The sequence below is a fragment of the Peromyscus leucopus genome, chromosome 3 (assembly GCF_004664715.2).
Source record: "Peromyscus leucopus breed LL Stock chromosome 3, UCI_PerLeu_2.1, whole genome shotgun sequence".
NCBI classification, from domain to species: domain Eukaryota; kingdom Metazoa; phylum Chordata; class Mammalia; order Rodentia; family Cricetidae; genus Peromyscus; species Peromyscus leucopus.
Genome location: NC_051065.1, coordinates 123,732,104 through 123,750,876, shown reverse-complemented (window position 1 = coordinate 123,750,876; position 18,773 = coordinate 123,732,104). Strand labels below are relative to the sequence as shown.

Sequence of the window (18,773 nt, the reverse complement as noted above, 5' to 3'; positions counted from 1 at the left end):
AAATTAGTTATGTTGTATTTTGCCTGCATGTATCTGTGCACAGTACCTACAGAGGCCAGAAGAAGGCAGGAGATACATGGGTCTGGAGTTACAGCAAATGGGTATCTACCACATGGGTTCTGGGAATGGAACCTGGGTCCTCTGTAACAACACCCAGTGTTCTTAATTGCTGAGCCAACTATCTAGCCCCTCTGTTTTTATTTAAAAAATTATTTCCATAAATTGTTAATTAAAAGATATTACATCACTTTCCCCTTTTATCTCTCCATTCCATCCCTTCCCAAATCCCTTCCAACTTCTTCCTTGTTAAGTATCAGTGAATAAGTATGCTGAAATACATGATTACAACTTGCTGCACCTGTTTCGTTAGTTGCATATATATCCATACATATATATATGGATAATTAACTGACCATGTTGTATGGGATGAACAATTAGGGAGCTCATCCCTGCCTGAGGCTCATTCTCTAAAATGGAGGAGAATTACACTTTTTAATCATCAGGTATCTGACCCTGACTAGGCTGCCTTGGACAGGAAACATAATCAAGAATAGAAAACTTAGGGTGAAAAATACCTTAGCAGTTAAGAGCACTGAAGATTCTTTCAAAGCATCTAGCTTCCATTCCCAGTACATATAGAAGCTGACTACTATCTGTAACTCCAGTATCAGGGGTTCTTGCACCAGCTCCTGGCCTCCCTGGCCACCATAAGTAGAGGAGACTAGACCATAAAAATTATTTTTCAAGCTGTGTGTGGTAGTGCATTCTTCCAGTAGCAGAAATCTGGACACAGAGGCAGGAAGATCACTGTGAGTTTTAAACCCAGTGCTACATAGTCTACACACATACACACACTCACCCCCACCACACAATACAAGAACAAAAATTAACAATATATAAGAATTGGAGCATTGGAGAATAGGGACAGTACAGTACCTCTTAAAGTCATTTCAAGTGCCTGCCATTGGTGCCTATAAAATCATTTTCAAAAATAAATATGGTCAAGTATTTGGCCACATGCCATTAATCCCAGCCAGTAGGAGAAACTGAACATTTGACAGTGGGACACCACCTTACCATGTGACCTGAACTACCCATCATTAGCTGGATGTTATTGGACACACCAAGTCATAAATTAGAACATGCACAGCAGCAATCTGTTATCAAATGATAGTGGTATAAAAAAGATCAGGCCCAAGTAGATCCTGAAGGCAGAAGCAGGCTACACGAAGAAGTTGCTCAAATGTCTATGGTTTCTACTCCTGTTACAATGCCTTCTGCTGCCAAACATACACCAAAGCCTAATGGGGTATTCCTTATGATTGGTTGGCTGAGGAAGATAAGACTAGGGCCAAGTTTACTGATGGTTCTGTTCATCATGCAGGCACCACCCAGAAGTGGACAGCTGCTGCAATTCAACCCCATTCTGGGACAACCCTGAAAGATACTTGTAGCATGAATCTTAAAAGTTCTTATTAATAAAAAGTCATTGGGGTGAATACTGGAAGATCAGAGAGACAGAACAAGCCACAGCTAACCTCACCTGGCCAACTTCTCAGCTGATCTTGTTTCCTCAGACAGGAAGCCTCTGTGTCCTCATATCCAAATGGCTCTCAGCTGAACGGTGCTGCTCAAAACCCAAAAGCTTAACCAGCCAAATGCTTAACCAGCCAAATGCTTCTAGTTTCTGGTCCTCACGCCTTATATATCTTTCCTTTCTGCCATCATTCCCTGGGATTAAAGACTTGCTCTCTGGGATTAAAGGCATGAGTCACCATGATTGGCTGTATCCTTGAACACATGGATTTCTGCCTCTGGAATGCTAGGATTAAAGGTGTGTGCTACCACTGCCTATCCTAAGTATCTAGTGGCTTTTCTGTCTCTGACCCCAGATAAATTTATTAGGGTACACAATATTTTGGGGAACACAATATCACCACAGATACTGGTGAAGGGAAATCTTCATAGTGGGCAGAAGTTTGGGCAGTACACATGGTCATACAGTTTGGAAGGAGAGATGAACAGATGTGCAACTATTCACTGATTGATCGGCTGTAGCCAATGGATTGACTGGATGGTCAGGGATTGGAAAGAGCACGATTAGAAAATTGGTGAGAAAGTCATCTGTGGGAGAAGTATGTGGATAGATCTCTACAAATAGGCAAAGGGTGTGAAGATACTTGTATCCCATGTAAATGTTCACCAAAAGGTGACTTCAGCTGAGGAAGAGTTCAATAATCTGATAGGATGACTTTCTGTGGGCAGTCAGCATCTTTTCCCAGCCATTCATGTCATTGTCCAATGGACCCATGAACAGAGTGGCCATGGTGGCAGAGATGGGCATTATGCATGGGCTCAACATGGAATTCCATTCACCACAGCTGATGTGGCTACTGCTGCTGCTAAGTGCCAAATCAGCCAACAGCAGAGACCAATACTGAGCCCCAGATATGGCACCATTCCCTGGGGTGACTAGCCAGGAACCTAGTGGCAGGTTAACTACATTAGATCATTTCCTCCATGACAAGGACAACTCTTTGTCCTTACTGGAGTAGATATTTATTCTGGTTATGGATTTGCCTTTCCTACATGTAATGCTTCTGCCAAAACCACCATCAATGGACTTACAGAATGCCTTATCCATTGACATGGTATTGCTCACAGTATTGTTTCTGACCAGGGAACTCACTTCACAGCCAGAGAAGCAAGGCAGTGGGCCCACAATCATGGAATCCACTGGTCTTAACATGTTCCTCAGCATCCTGAAGAAGCTTGTCCTATAGAAGGATGGAATGAACTTTGGTCTCTTGAAGACACAGTTACAGCACCAATTATGTAGCAGCATCTTGAGGGCTGGGGAAAGTTTCTCCAGAAGGTAGTATATGCTCTGAATCAGTAACCAATATAATGGTATTGTTTCTCCTATAGCTAGGATTCATAGGTCCAGGAATCAAAGAGTGGAAAGGGGAATAGTTGAACTAAATATCATCCCTAGTGACTGATGAGGAAAGGTTTGGTGTGGTGGTATTGTGTTCCCCAAAATATTGTGTACCCTAATAAACTTATCTGTTTATCAGAGAACAGAACATCCACTAGATATAGAGGCCAGAAAATGGTGGCACACATGCCTTTAATCCTATCACTTGGGAAGCAGAGATCCATCTGCATCTCTGTAAGTTTAAAAGCCACACTGGAAACAGCCAGGCATGGTGACTCACGCCATTAATCCCAAGAAATGGGGGCAGAAAGCAGAAAGGTATATAAGGTGTGAAAACCAGGAACTAGATTGGTTAAGCTTTCATAGGCTTTTGAGCAGCACAGTTCAGCTGAGGCATCCAGTCTAAGGAAACAGAATCACCTGAGGAATTGGCAAGGTGAGGAAGCTGTGGCTTGTTCTGCTTCTCTGATCTTCTGGCATTCACCCCAATACCCAGCTCCAGGTTTGTTTTTAATTAATAAGAACTTTTAAGATTCATGCTACAGTTTGGCTTCCTGTTTCTGCAACTCTAAATTCTGCAGGCCTAGAAGTTTTGGTTCTAGAGAGGGGGAATATTCCTGCTAGGAGTCACAACAAACATTTCATTGAACTGGAAACTCAGATTTCCCCCTGGTCATTTTTGACTTCAAATGCCCTTAAACCAACAGACTATGAAAGGAATGACACTGTTAGGAGGAGTGATATATCCAGATTACCATGGGGAAATTGGATTGCTTCTCCACAATGAAGGAAAGAATGATTATGTCTGGAGTGCAGAAGATCCTTTAGGGCATCTCTTGGTGTTACAGTGCCCTGTAATTAAAGTTAATGAGAAACTACAAAAATCTAATCCAGGTAGGATGACAAAGGGTACAGACCCATCAGGAATGTAGGTATGGGTCACTCCTCCAGGAAAAGACCCAAGACTTGCTGAAGTGCTTGCATAGAGTGGAAGAAATACAGAATGGGTAGTAGAGGAAGGTAATTCTAAATACCATCTAAGGCCATGTGACCAGTTGCAGAAATGAGGATTCTAACTAACATGAGTGCTTCGGTTGTATTTTATTAATAATGTATTTGTACAGATAGTATGTTCTTTCAGTTTCCTTATCCTGTGTTGCAACATCCATTAAGAGAATATCAGTGGTTATCAGATATAAGTTTGAGATACTAGAAAGATGTCCCCCAAGGAACATTGCCACTACTCTAAATATATATTGTATTTGCAATTGTATGTGGGATAGTTATGTTATGTTTAGGCATAATTATGATCTGGTTATTGTTTTTCACTTGAAAATTAATAAGGACATAAGGTGATAGATATGATTGTGTGTCAAGTTGACAAGGAGTAGATTGTGATGGCTATTCTTGGTTGTCAATTTGACGATATCTGGAATGAACTATAATTCAGAAATGGAGGGCACAGTTGTGATCTGGACCTTGAGGCAAGAAGACAACATGCCTTTGATCCGGATCCTGAGGCTGGATGACACATGCCTTTAATCTAGACTTTGAGGCTGAAAGGCACACTTTAATTTGGGTCACACCTTCTGTTAGAAGGACAATGGAAGAAGAAAGGCTGTGTATTAGGTCTTTGTCTGTTTTCCCTCGCCTTGTCAGCACATCCATTCCTTCACTGGCATTGAAGCCTACTTCTTTGGGATTCTAGCATATAAAAAAACCAGCTGAGACACCCAGCCTCGTGGGACTGAGCAAACTACTAGATTCTTAGACTTTCAATTCATAGTCAGCCATTTTTGGACTGCAGCCTGTAAGGCATTCCAATATATTCTCTCTCTCTCTCTCTCTCTCTCTCTCTCTCTCTCTCTCTCTCTCTCTCTCTCTCTCTCTCTCTCTTACACACCACACACACACACACACACACTCACTCACATATATGCACTATATCTATATTTATATATATAAGAGAGAGAGACAGAGACAGACAGAGACAGAGATTCATCCCGTAAGTTCTGTGACTCTAGAGAACCCTGAGTAAAACACTAGGATTTCCAGTCAATTGAATATCTATACTTTTAGGTCCTAATTTTCTACTTATACTCTAACTACACCTCTGAAACACTTTTAACAAATATCCCAATACCATGTTATATACATTTGCAGAAAATAACCTTTCCTATTGTATAAATCTAAAGATTATGGGAAACAGTGAAGCATAGGGTTGAGTGTTATTTCTGATGAAGGGTAAAACATGATTTAAAATATAAGAAAGAGTTTTAGCTGCTACTTATAATCTCCTGTATGTAGATGTAACCAACCATCTTATTAAATAAGAAACACAGAACCAATGCAAAGAAGAAAGCCAAGAGATCAGAGCTAAGAGCCTTACCCGCCTGATGCAGCTAGCCTCTTAAGCCAAGAGACCTCTCCAAAAGAGAGCTACTTCCTGTCTGTTCGTCTTTATATAGACTTTCTGTTCTGCCTTCTCCTTGGTTGTAAACCCAAACACATGACTGCCTCGTCACTGCCTGTTATGTACAGCCCTCCAGGTCTTCTATGGTATTGAGATTAAAGGTGTGTGTATCCAATGCTAGCTGTATCCCTAAACACACAGAGATCTACCTAGCTCTGCCTACTAAGTGCTGGGATTAAAGGTGTGCACCACCTGCACCACCACCACCACCACCACGCTCTTGCTATAGCTCTAATAGCTCTGATCCCCGGGCAACTTTATATATTAACATACAATTAAAATCACATTTCAGTACAAATAAAATACTACCATATTTCCCCTTTTCTATTTTAATAAAAAGAAAAAAATAAAAAGGTTATAACTAACAAAAGAAAAACTATATACAAAAGTAAAATATATACACTATATATACACTATATATATATATATACATATATACAATATATACAAGTAATAAATGCCTAAACAATGTCTAGTCCATTTGTATTTGACAAATTCAGAGAAAGTAATTCCATTATCTATCCTATTTTGGTAAGTCCAAAATGTATCTAATTCACTTCTATCCTAATTAATCTTCAACTATAACTAACTAATCTTCAACTATAACTAACTTGTCTTCAACTTCCTCAGAGAACCAAGAAGGAAATAATATTACCTAACAAAAATAAAAACAGGAAGTGCATGCAAGCAACTTCCAAAAAATTTGTGAGTTGACAGAAACAGTCAGCTGCCTGGACAGTTACCTGAGGTTTTTCCGCAGTGTTGGGGCATCATCTTCAGCCTATAGGCTTAGTGTATCTGACAGACTCATTTGTGAAGTAGGATGTACACAAGGTCAACAGTTCAACCTCACATTGGGTGAGAGCAGTCCATGTACCAGAAAAACCTGAATTCCACTAGTGTCATGTCATGATTCAGGACTTTAAATTCTGGAAATTGTTGATGGTTTTTTTAATTTAGCTGTCCATTCATTTTGACATAACTCAACAGCTTTTACAATCAAATGTTTTTCTTTAGTTACAAATATCAAAAACAACATAATCCAGATTCTCTGTGTAATAGCCATCTTTACATGGCTTATTACCTTTATTGTTTTTTTAAGACTTTATTTTTAAAAACTTTATTTGTTTATATAACTATAACTATATATATATATATATATATATTATTTCAAGCCTACGTACATTTTACACACATTGTAAACTATTTTATCTAAACAGTCTTATTGTGAACCTATTGCTTTAAACTAAAGCACCTATATTCAGCAAAATATGTACAGAGCATCAGTTCAGTGTGCTTTGTACTTCCTGTGATGTTCAAGTTTAGTGGAAGTAGAAGTAGAAATCAAACACTATTATTACTACTAAGTGAAAAGAGATGTTTTGACAGCAAGATTTTTCATATTGGTTAAGATTAGTAATATTACTAAGCAAATTTTATGTAGAATGAAGTAAAAAATATTCAAGTTTTAAATTCATTGTAGAGATGGAAGGGAAGAGAAATACTTGGGAGGTGGTTCTGGGTATGAGCAGTCACTAGACTGAAATGAATATCCTTGCTGACGTATTGAAATGTGTATTACCACACACAGGGGAACTTGTACAATTCTCTTCAAGAGCATCATCGCTTTTGTGTTCTTTTTGGATTATCAGTTAAGGGGACTTCATAAGTAACCTACTTTGGGATGCTTTTCATTTAAAATGTAGTTCTTGCAAGAAAAAAAAAAGAAAAATTTATGAAATAGTATGAGCTATTAGATACATGACAAGACTTGGTTATTTGTTTTGATCATATTGATGGATACTTGTTACTTAATGGAAAACTACTTATTTATTAATTTAATCTTGTAGAATTCATTCTTTGAACCTATAAAAATTCAAAAATTAAGTAAATTGATGCTTAAAAGTGAAACACCATCATCAAAGCTCCAGTCACCAAGGAAGGAGAAAGTAAACTCCATCTCTAGTACTAAAGCCACCATTTAGAATTATAGTTAAAGGACTGAAAGATGGAGCTGGAGAGATAGCTCTGTGGTTAAGAGCACTGACTGCTCTTCCAGAGGACCCAGGTTCAATTCTCAGAACCCACATGGTGGCTCACAACACTCTGTAACTCTAATCCTAGGGGACCTGACACACTCACACACACATACATGCAGACAAAACACCAATGCACATAAAATAAGATTAAATAAATTTAAAGTACTGAATGAAATTTAGCATCACTTTCTAAGTGGAGGTATCTTATTCTAGTATTATCCTTACTTAACACATTTCCCAGAAGTATGTTTATGCGCTTCAGTTGCTAACCCTGAAGATATAAAATTGGAATGCTAAAGTTTTAAAACATATGGGTAATTAATGAAGTTATATTCTACAAAACAATATATACAAGAAAGATTTTGGTTTTTTGCAAGTGAATTAATGAAATTTATTTCACATATCATTTTACTTTGAAAATGTAAAGTAACTTAGACATCTTCAACACACAATCTCTACTGTGCTCTCTCACACACAGCCTATGATTTAATGAGTATTCACTGACATTTGCTTTTGTTTTATGTTTGAAATATTTGCTGTTTCAGGGATTTTTGTGTTTGCATAAATCTGTAATTTTTTTAACTCTTTGGGGACTCATCACCCAGCTCCCAAATAAATACACAGAGAGTTATTCTTTATTATGAATGCCCAGCATTAGCTTGGCTTGTTTCTAGCAAGCTTTTCTAACTTAAATTATCCCGTTTCTCTTTAACTACATTTTGGCCTGTGGGATTTTTACATTTCTTTATTCTATATATCTTTCTTTCCTTCTTACTCTGTAGCTGGCTGGGTGGCTGGCCCTTGGCATCCTTCTCCCCTTTCTCACTCCTCTCCTTTTTTAGATATTTCCTCCTCTTTATTCTCTCTGCCCACCTGCCCCAACTATTTCTCTCTCCTGCCTACCTATTATTAACTATTCAGCTCTTTATTAAACCAATCAGGTGCTTTAGGCAAAGTAACACAGCTTTATAGAGCTAAACAAATGCAACATAAAAGAATGCAACACATTTTTGTATCATTAAACAAATATTCCACAGCACAAACATATGTAACACATCTTAAACTAATATTCTAAAACATAAATTAGTCCATAACTTACTATAGACAAGACCAGGGGCTTATGTGGAATCTATAGTGACTGAGCTACACCTATGTTAAGATACATATGTTACTGTGTGAGTTGTAAATCACAGTCTCAGGAAGAGCTGGCTATGATTGAATGCTGTGGTTGATAAACCATAATTGACCTTAAAAAATAAATAATTGTAATGGCATTCTGCCTTTTGCTGTTAAGTCAAATATGTCTTGTAAACTGTTGATATGTTCTAAGTGGAATTTTAATGGCTTGCAACAATGGGTAGTAAATACTGCAGAAGTGCTGTTTTGAGTGACCAGGATCAGCAGGTGAAATGGTGCTGGCTCCCAGAAGGTATGTGAGTTCAACCTGTGGGGAGCTTGGGCTTGTCTCTGTAGTTACATAATTAGAATATGTTAAAGTATCAGGTATGCTCTTGATAATAAGTGCAGTATTTGGTAGGATAAGTAATATTGTATCTTTTAATAAAATGTAAGCACTCATGAATAAAACCTTTTTGGATGACTTATATATCAAGGATTGGTTTGGGGGGGGGTGCATATTTATTTGGTTAACAAGGATTTTTCATCTACTGCCTATTTGTTTTGTAATCATAAACTGTAATTTACATCAGTTTGAAAAAATATAATTGTAGCACGAACCTTAAAAGGTCTTATTAATAAAAACAAACCTGGAGCCAGGTATTGGGGTCAATGCTGGAAGATCAGAGAAGCAGAACAAGCCACAGCTACCTCACCTCGCCAACTCCTCAGCTGATCCTGTTTCCTCAGACTGGATGCCTCTCAGCTGAACTGTGCTGCTCAAAAAGCCTAAAAGCTTAACCAGGCTCTAGTTCCTGGACCTCATGCCTTATATACCTTTTTGCTCCCTGCCATCACTTCCTGGGATTAAAGGCTCATTTCCTGGGATTAAAGGCATTAGTCACCAGGCCTAGCTGTTTCCAGTGCAGTCTTGAACTCACAGAGATCAGAATGGATCTCTGCCTCCAGAAGACTAGGATTAAATGTGTGAGTTCCATCATTTTCTGGCTTCTATGTCTGTCTAGTGGCTGTTCATTTCTCTGACCCCAGATAAGTTTATCAGGGTGCACAATATTTAGGGGAACACAATATCACCACATATTACTAAACAAATGAGAAATGTATTTACAAAGATGCAAGCTTGCTTACCATTTAATTCTTTTTTGATTCATTATTTTTCTGAGCTTGTGTCAAAAATAAAAGTGCAACATAGTTTAAATAATCCTTGAAAACACCACTGACTTTTTGTTTTGGGTGTGTTGAATTTACTTTCTGAAATTTTTTTTCTTAGATTTTACTTATGTTAATTTCTAAAGGCTCTAGTAAGTATATCATTGTGTATTTCATAAAAATTAATTCAAGGGTATTTTTAACAGGCTGACTTATTTAAAGGAGTGAAAAGTGCTCAGATAAAATCTCCCCCTGAGAATTCTGGAGTTAGAATCTACAGGTGCTAACCAGTCCTTCTTTTTTATTTTAGGTATTGATTTCATTCAGCAATCCCAAACAAGTGGGTGGACATTTGTTAGGTTTAGGAAATATTAAAAAGAACACCAATCTGAACCCTTTGGGGAAGAGATTTTTTTTTTGACATACGGTATTACAGGATACCTTAGCTTGGTTTAAAATTAGTGGTGATCCTCCTGCATCAGCTTGCTAAGTACTGAGATCTAAGGTGTGAACCACCAAAATGGGCATGTGTGATGTTTATTCATTTTGTTTTGAGGTAGAGTCTTGCAATGTAGACTAACATGACTTGAAACGCAAAATCTTCATCTCCATATTCAATGTGTTGGGATTATAAGTGTGAAACAATGTGCCCAGCTGAAATCTGACTCATCTATCAACCTCCGATGGGCTTCAAAGCCCTCAGCCTTGAGCTGGGAAGCTTGCTGAGAGGGTAAAATCACTTGCTGCCAAGGAGGACACACTCAATGCAGATTGTGGTGGTATTGTGTTCCCCAAACTATTTTGCACTCTAATAAAATTATCTGGGATCAGAGACAGAACAGTCACAATATTAAACATAGAGGATAGGCAATGGTAGCACATGCCTTTAATTCTAGCATTCCAGAGGCAGAAATCCATCTGGATCTCTGTGAATTCAAGGCCACATTGGAAACAGCACACACACGCCTTTAATCACAGGAAGTGAGCCTTTAATCACAGGGAGTGATGGCAGGAAGCAGAAAGGTATATAAGGCGTGAAGATCAGAAACTAGAAGCATTTGGCTAGTTAAGCTTTTAGGATTTGAGCAGCAGTTTAGCTGAGAGCCATTCAGATGAGGACACAGAGGCTTCCAGTTTGAGGAAACAGGATCAGCTGAGGAGTTGGTGAGGTGATGTGGCTGTGGCTTGTTCTGCTTCTCTGATCTTCCAGCATTCATCCCAATAACTGGCACTGGGTTTGTTTTTATTAATAAGACCTTTTAAGATTCGTGCTACAGCAGATGATGTAGTGGGGAGCTCCTGTTGTCCAGGCTCACTGTGAGCTAAAGAGGTTGACTAATCTCCAGGGAGGTGTGCACAGCTGGCCACCACAGGTAAAGGAAGGCTGTCATGACTGCAGCCTGGATGGCTGTGTTCAAATTCTTGCAGTCTGTACTTCCTCTATCCTTCTTCCCAGGTCCATGACCCTCTTAGCTGCTACTTCCTTACTGGATCTTCAGACAGCAAAACTAAAAGGAGACCAATGGACATGTGGACAGGTGTCCAAGCACAGCAGAAAAAATGCCCTCATATTGCAAAGGCTTCCAGGTCACCAGTGGAGAACACCTGAGAAGCATAGTGAGTCCCATGCACTAGAGACAAGAGCATCATCCAGGAAGGTCCAGGCATGCACATGCTGGAATGTAGCTGTGATATGACAGGAAAAACTGTCACATTTGTAGCGCAGGCTGTATGTACCAGCTTGAACAAAGTGGCCTTCTTTAAACAGCTAAACAGTGGAAGCAGCCCCAGCATTCAACGGGACAGGGATAAAACAGTATTTCCAGCTGGGCAGTGTTGGTACATGCCTTTAATTGAAGCACCCAGGAGTCAGAGCAGGCCATCTCTGTCTAATATTAGAGACCAGCCTGATAGACAGAGCGAGGTCCATGCAAGGGCTACAAAGAAAAACCCTGTCTTTAAAGAAAAAGTAGTTTCCTCAGTAGCAAACCATGCAGCAACATCGAATGATAGTGTTTGTTAGATGCAAGGCAGACCTTGGAGGTTGTAGATTTAAACCACACTGTCTTAGTCAGAGTTACTACTGCTGGGATGAAACACCAGGCTGGAAGAAAGTCCCTCACAGTTCCAGGGATCATTTCATCATCAGAAGCCCTGAGGACAGGAACTCAAGCAGAGCAGGAACCCAGGCAGGATGGAGCTGGGCGCCAGGTGGCACCATAAGAGTCCTGGTGGCAACACTGTCCCCTCCCCGCCACCCCGTGTAACACCCCTTCCCCTCCCCCCCCAGTCCCTTCCCTGAGCGACAGGTGGCACCAGCCTAAGGGAGCCCTCGGTGAGCAACTCTGATGTGAGTTCCCGGGACTTTACCTGGTTACACATTCCGACAGAGACGGGCTCAGTCCCCGCGGGTGTGTGGCTGGTGACACCAGGCCCGTGTGTCACCCTCCTGTCCCTTGCTGAGTGCCCTGAGTGACAAGGTCCCTGTGGGGGCGTGGCCGTGGTGACCCGCCCCTCGATGTGGGGAGGCGTGGTGGCCGCGGTAACGCCGCACACAGTCAGGACACTACTGTGTGCTGAGCTGTGACGTCAGCACCGCCCTGCCTGGTCCTCAGGGTGACGTCAGTCCCTCCCGCCCCTGCTCTGTCCTGGGGTCAGACTGGCTGTGACCGCTGTTACCACTCTAACCCTCTAACCCCTCGGCTCCCAGCGGAGTCCTGGGGATCCCGTGGCTGGGGGGTGGGGGGGGAGGCTACACGGGGGGGGGGGGGACACGGGGAGGAGATGGGGGAAGAGGGGACACGAGGGAGGGGACGGGGGGGGTCACGGCAGGGAGACTGGGGGGAGACTCGGGGGAGACAGAGGGAGGGGACACGGGGGGAGACAGAGGGAGGGGACACGGGGGGGGGAGACAAAGGGAGGGGACACGGGGGGAGACAGAGGGAGGGGACACGGGAGACAGAGGGAGGGGACACGGGGGGGGGAGACAGAGGGAGGGGACACGGGGGGGGGGAGACAAAGGGAGGGGACACGGGGGGAGACAGAGGGAGGGGACACGGGAGACAGAGGGAGGGGACACGGGGGGGGGAGACAGAGGGAGGGGACACGGGGGGGGGGAGACAGAGGGAGGGACACGGGGGAGGACACGGGGGGACGGGACTCTGGAGGAACACGAGGGGGACACGGGGACAACAGTGTCTGTCTTTGGAGTGTCTGATCTGCACTTGGGCCCGGGCCACCTCCCCAGGGCTGATGACCCCGAGCCACCCCTTGTAATCACGTTCATGGTATCAGATGCACAACTTGACTGAAAACCGAAAAGGTTGAAGAGCTGTGAGTGCTTGTCTCAGTCCTCCTGAGTGCTCACGTCACCATGCTGAGTACTGAAAACTAAGAAGGTTGAAGAGCTGCGTGGTGTTGGTCTAAGACCTCGTGAGTAGTTAATTGAGTACTGTGTATATAGCATGAGTGCTGTACTGAGTACCTGCTGAACCCGCTGAACAGGACGGCCCCGCCCCTGTGTGTGAGTGCTTGTCTAAGTCCTCATGAGTCCTTAACTATGTACTGTGTACATAGCACGAGAGCTGTGCTGAGTAGTAGGGCCGTGGGTACTGTGTACTGTGTACTCAGCATGAGTGTTCACGTCTCTGTACTGAGTACTGAACCCGCCCCACCCATCTATTTCCTGACTGTGAGCGCTTGTCTAAGTCCTTGTGACTTCTTAGCTGTGTACTGTGTACTTAGCATGAGTGCTCTGCTGAGTACTCACTGCAGAACAGGACGCCCAGCCCATCTGTTTCCTGTCTGAGTGCTTATCTAAGTCTTCATGAGTCCTTAGCTGTGTACTGTATACACTTAGCACAAGTGCTGTGCTGAGTACTCGGACCCGGGTACTGCGTACTGTGTACTCAGCATGAGTGCTGTGCTGCAGAAAAGGACAGACTCAGTTTCTGTTCCAGTCTGTGCACTGCTTGTCTAAGTCCTCCTGAGTACTTAGCTGTGTACATAGCACGAGTGCTGTGCTGAGTCCTCGGCCCACAGGTTCTGTGTACTGTGTACTTAGCATCAGGACCCGGCTCAGTCCTCTCCGTGGTCTGCAGTGACCCCATGATCCTTGACCCCACTGACGCGGACACTCGTGGAAACACAGCAGGATTTATGATGGGGGTCATAGGGGACACGGGAGTCACGGGGGTTCGCAGGGGTCATGGGGGTCACGGGGGTTCGCAGGGGTCATGGGGTCACGGGGTCACCTGGACAGGACTTGGCCTCAGCCTACGAAGGGGAAACACGCGCGTCCGCGAACGCCCAGGCCGGAGACCTGTGGGGGGCAGGGCCTGACGTCATGCGGGAAATTCCACAACTCGGGACCCTCCCCCACAGCCGTGGGGCATGCTGGGACACGCACCCCCCTTTGAACACGTGACCCACACGCTCCCACCTTGAACACGTGACCCGCCTGCGGCTCCCCCCGCAGCTGCTCCGCGCTCAGCCCGTCGGCTGCTGACGTCACGAAGAGATCCGCATAGTCAGCGCCACCGAAGCAGCAGGAAGTGACTCGGGACACGGGGAATTCCAGGGTTCCCACTCGTGACCCTGGGGGGTCAGCAGGAAGTGACGCGGGACACGGGGAATTCCAAGGTTCCCACGCAGGACCCTGCACGCCCTGACGTCACGCAATGTGACCCCTGCAGCACGCCCTGACGTCACACCGTGTCCCCGCCGCGACACCTCACCCCCACACCCTGACGTCACGCACCCGTGTGCGGGTCCACGCGGATCACGCGGCCCCCGTCGATGCACGCCACCCACAGCGACCCTGCGCTGTCCACGCACAGCCCGTCGGGCATCGCCCCGCCCCGCGGCAGCTGGAGCAGGAGCCGGCGGTTCTCTGCGAGGACACGGGACACGGACGCTGTGGGCGCCGGGGCCACGGCGAGAAGGGACATGGGCACAAGGGCGCCCCCACGCTCACCGATGGTGCCCGCCTGCACGTCATAGTCATAGGCGTACACGGCGTAGTCCAGGCTGTCCACGTGGTAGAACGTGCGCTGGTCAGGTGACCAGTCCAGCCCGTTGGAGATGCCCAGCCGGTCGGCGAGCTTCCGCACCACGTGATCCCCGTGGAGCGAGTAGAGGGCGCCCTGCGCGGGTTCCCACACCCCGGGGGCCAGGGGCTCGGGCATGGTGCCTTCGGGGTCAGAGGGCGGGGGCAGGGGTCACGGTCACAGGATAAAACATGGTCACACGGAGAGGACACGGTGGGAGAAGTTATGGTGACCCTGTGCCCCCGTGCCCCCGTGACCCCGTGTCACCTGTCACGAAGCGCCCCGCGGGGTCCACCTTGCCATCATTGACCCGGATGCCAGGCGTCTGTCCGTCCAGCTGCGCCACCCACTGCACGTCCTGCGAGTCCCAGTCCAGCAGTCCCACGCGCGTGCCCGCGGCCACCACGTAGCTGCCTGGGTCCTTGTCGCGCAGGGCCACGCAGCCCACGGGGTCTCCTGGAGGGGGACGGGGGGCGTGACGGGGGTGACGGGCTCCGCTCCCCCCCCCACGGTCTCCCACTCCCCCCCCCGGGCTCCCCCAGGCTCAGGACCCCCCCCACGGTCTCCCACTCCCCCCGCCCCGGGCTCCCCCCACTCTCCCCTCCCCGCCCCACAACCGTCCCCTGCTCACCCAGCCGCACCGTCTGCACCTGCGCCTCGTGCGGGCCCCAGCGGCACACGGTCTGCGCGAGGATGTCCACGTAGACCAGCTGCCCCGTGGCCTCCTCCCACACGGGACACTCGCCCATCCGATGCCTCTCGGTGACTACAGCCTGGATGTGGGGCTGGGGCGACGCCATGCTGCAGGAAGTGGGAGGGGGCAGTGACATCTGCGGAGAAAGGGTCAGCACCGGGACCCCACACACAGCCTGGGCTCGCACTCCCACCCTGAGTCAGCACCGGGACCCCACACACAGCCTGGGCTCGCACTCCCACCCTCAGTCAGCACCGGGACCCCACACACAGCCTGGGGCTCGCACTCCCACCCTCAGTCAGCACCGGGACCCCACACCACCTGGGCCGCACCCCACACACAGCCTGGGGCTCGCACTCCCACCCTCAGTCAGCACCGGGACCCCACACACAGCCTGGGGCTCGCACTCACGTCCTGAGTCAGCACCGGGACCCCCCCCACACACACACACACAGCCTGGGGCTCGCACTCCCACCCTGAGTCAGCACCGGGGACCCCCACACACAGCCTGGGGCTCCCACTCACGTCCTGAGTCAGCACCGGGACACCCCCCCCCCCAGCCTGGGCTCGAACTCCCACCCTGAGTCAGTACCAGGACCCCGGGACCGCCTGGGGCTCGCACTCCCACCCTGAGTCAGCACTGCGACCCCAGACAGCCAGGGGCTCGCACTCCCGCCCTGCCCCACGCTCACTTAAAGGAGGTGCCAGGGAGCCCCCACCTCCCCAGCTACCTGTGGCTCCCTGCCGGGACTTGGTGGCCTCTCTGTTCACAGACCTCACCGGGTGAGGATCTTCAGGGGCCCCAGGCTGGGTGGCGACCGCCACTCCCTGCCTCCCCACCCTCCCTGTGTCCTCTGCCTAGGCCTGTGCTGGAGGGCGGTGCTGTTCCTCTGGGGACTGCACCCCAGGGAGCGGCTTGGCAGCCTCAGCCAGGGCGACAGGAGGCCCTCCTGGATAGGGGACCCTGGTGGTACAACAGGAGGCTACTGTACACAGCAGGAGATGCCTGTGTGCAGCAAGAGACCCTTGTATACAGCCGGAGACCACTGTATGCAGCACGAGACCCCTGTCTGTGTGCAGCAGGAGACCCTGTACACAGCAGGAGACCCCTGTGTACAACAGCAGGAGACCCTGTATACAGCAGGAGACCCCTGTGTGTAGCAGGAGACCCCTGTGTGCAGCAGGAGACCCCTGTGTACAACAGCAGGAGACCCTGTATACAGCAGGCGACCCTGTATGCAGCAGGAGACCCTGTGTACAGCAGCAGGAGACCCTGTACACAGCAGGAGACCCCTGTGTACAGCAGCAGGCGACCCTGTATGCAGCAGGAGACCCCTGTGTGCAGCAGGAAACGCTTGTGTGTCTACCCTCAGCAGGTTCCCTGTCCGTGTGAAGGTGACCTGTGTCCTCTGTAGATGTCCCCATGCCCTCAGCAGGTGGCCCTGCCTCTTAGAATGTGTCCTTTGCCCTCAGCAGATGCCCTTACCCCTCTTCTGGTGCCTTCTGTCTTTATGTATGTGTCCCCATGACCTCAACAGGTGGTCCCCGTCCTGAATAAGTGTTCCTGCTCCTTAAATGTCCTGTGCCCTCACCAGGTGGCTGTGCCCCTCGCCAGGTGTCCTCTGCCCTCAAGCTTTATCCCTGCCCCTCACCACGTGGCCCTGACATGTAATAGGCATTCTCTGCCCTTTACAGGTGGCCCTGTACCTCAGCACATGGCCAGGTCCCTTAAAGATATTCTGTGTCTTCAGCATGTGGCCCGGCCACTCAGCAGGTGATCCTGCCCCTCTGGAAGTATCCTCTGTAGGCGTCCTTTGCCTTCAGCAGTTGTCCCAGGCTCGCTGTATGTCTTGTGTCCACTGTAGGTGTCCCCACACCCTCATAAGGTGGCACTGGTCCTCACCGGGTGGCCCTGGTTCTCAGCAGGTGGCCCTGGTCCTCAGCACAAGGCCCTGGTCTTCAGCTGGTGGCCCTGCTTCTCAGCAGGTGTCCTGTGCCTTCTCAGGTGACCCTGCCCCTCTCTAGGTGTCCTGTGCCCTCATCAAGTGTTTCTTTTCCTTAATACATGTTCTGGGCCCTCAATAGGTGTCCAAATCTGTCAGCAAGTGGCCCTGGCCTTCGGCGGGTGTCCCCATGCCCTCTGCAGCTGTCCAGTGTCCTTAGCAAGTGACCCTGCCCTTCTGCAGGTGTTCTGTGTCCTCTTGATGTGACCCTGCCCCTCAGCAGATGACCCTGCACCTCTGGAGGTATCCTGTGTCCTCTGTAGGTGTCCTGTGCTTCTACAGGTTACTCTGCCCCTCAGGAGGTGGGCCTGCCTTTCGGCAGATGTCCTTTATAACACAAATTGCTAAATGGTCTTATAATAAAAAACCTGGAGCCTGGTATTGGGGTGAAAGCTGAAAGATCAGAGAGACAAAGGAACAAGCCACCTCTTACCTCTAGGACACCTCAGCCTGAACAGCTTTCCTCAGCCCAAAGGCCTTAGTTCCTGTCTCCTCACGCCTTGCATACCTGTCTCCACCCACCCATATCATTTCTTGTCTCAACTTTCCTAGTGCTGGGATTAACGGTGTGTGCCACCATTGCCTGGCTCTGTTTCTCTCCTAGACTGAGTCAATCTCATATAGTCCAGGGTGGTTTTGAGCTCACCTTTAATCCTGATTAACGGTGTGTGCCACCACTGCCTGGCTTCTATGTTTCACCACAGTCCTTTGCTGTCATCAGGTGTCTTATGTGGTCAGAAGATATCTCCATTCCATTGGCAGGTGTTCCCCTTCCCTTCACAGGTGGCCCTGGTCCTCAACAGGTGGCCCTGACTCTTAGCAGGTGTCCTGTGACTTTAGCAGGCGTCTCAGAACCTCTGCATGTGTGTCCTGTGTCCTCTGTAGATGTCCTCATGCCCTCAGCAGGTGGCCCTGGTCCTTAGTCACCAGCTTAGAATATGTCCTTTGCCCTCAGCAGATGCCCTTACCCCTCTTCTGGTGTCTTTTGTCTTTATGTATGTGTCCCCATGACCTCAGTGGGTGTTCCCAGTCCTGAATAAGTGTTCCTGCTTCTTAAATGTGTCCTGCGATCTCAGCAGGTGGCTGTGCCCCTCACCAGGTGTTCTGTGACCTTAGCAGGCGGTCATGCCCCTCAACAAGTGTCTTGTGCCCTTAAGTGGTATCCCTGCCATCCACCACTTGACTCTGATCTTCTGCAGGTGGCCCCAACATTTAATAGGCATCCTCTGCCCTCAATAAGTGGCTCTGTTCCTCAGTAGGTGACCAGGCCCCTTAAAGATATTCTGTGCCCT

General features: G+C 47.4%; 1 protein-coding gene across 4 annotated transcripts; it reads right to left on the bottom strand.

Moving 5' to 3' along the window:
* Positions 1-575: 575 nt before the first annotated feature.
* On the bottom strand, positions 576-16,311 carry LOC114708853 (regucalcin-like). Of its 4 annotated transcripts, XM_028892405.2 has the most exons (7): positions 16,210-16,311; positions 15,416-15,614; positions 15,052-15,240; positions 14,712-14,927; positions 14,496-14,627; positions 14,178-14,332; positions 13,873-14,057 (listed from the first exon to the last, which is right to left on the bottom strand). In XM_028892405.2, the coding sequence occupies exons 2-7, from the start codon at positions 15,612-15,614 to the stop codon at positions 14,007-14,009; spliced, it is 942 nt and encodes a 313-aa protein (XP_028748238.2). In that variant the 5' UTR covers positions 16,210-16,311; the 3' UTR covers positions 13,873-14,006. The 4 variants fall into 4 exon arrangements, with proteins under 4 accessions (XP_037059851.1, XP_028748238.2, XP_037059849.1 ...); XM_037203954.1 differs by having other exon boundaries at positions 14,496-14,927; XM_037203955.1 differs by having other exon boundaries at positions 14,496-14,927; positions 15,416-15,585.
* Positions 16,312-18,773: the final 2,462 nt, after the last annotated feature.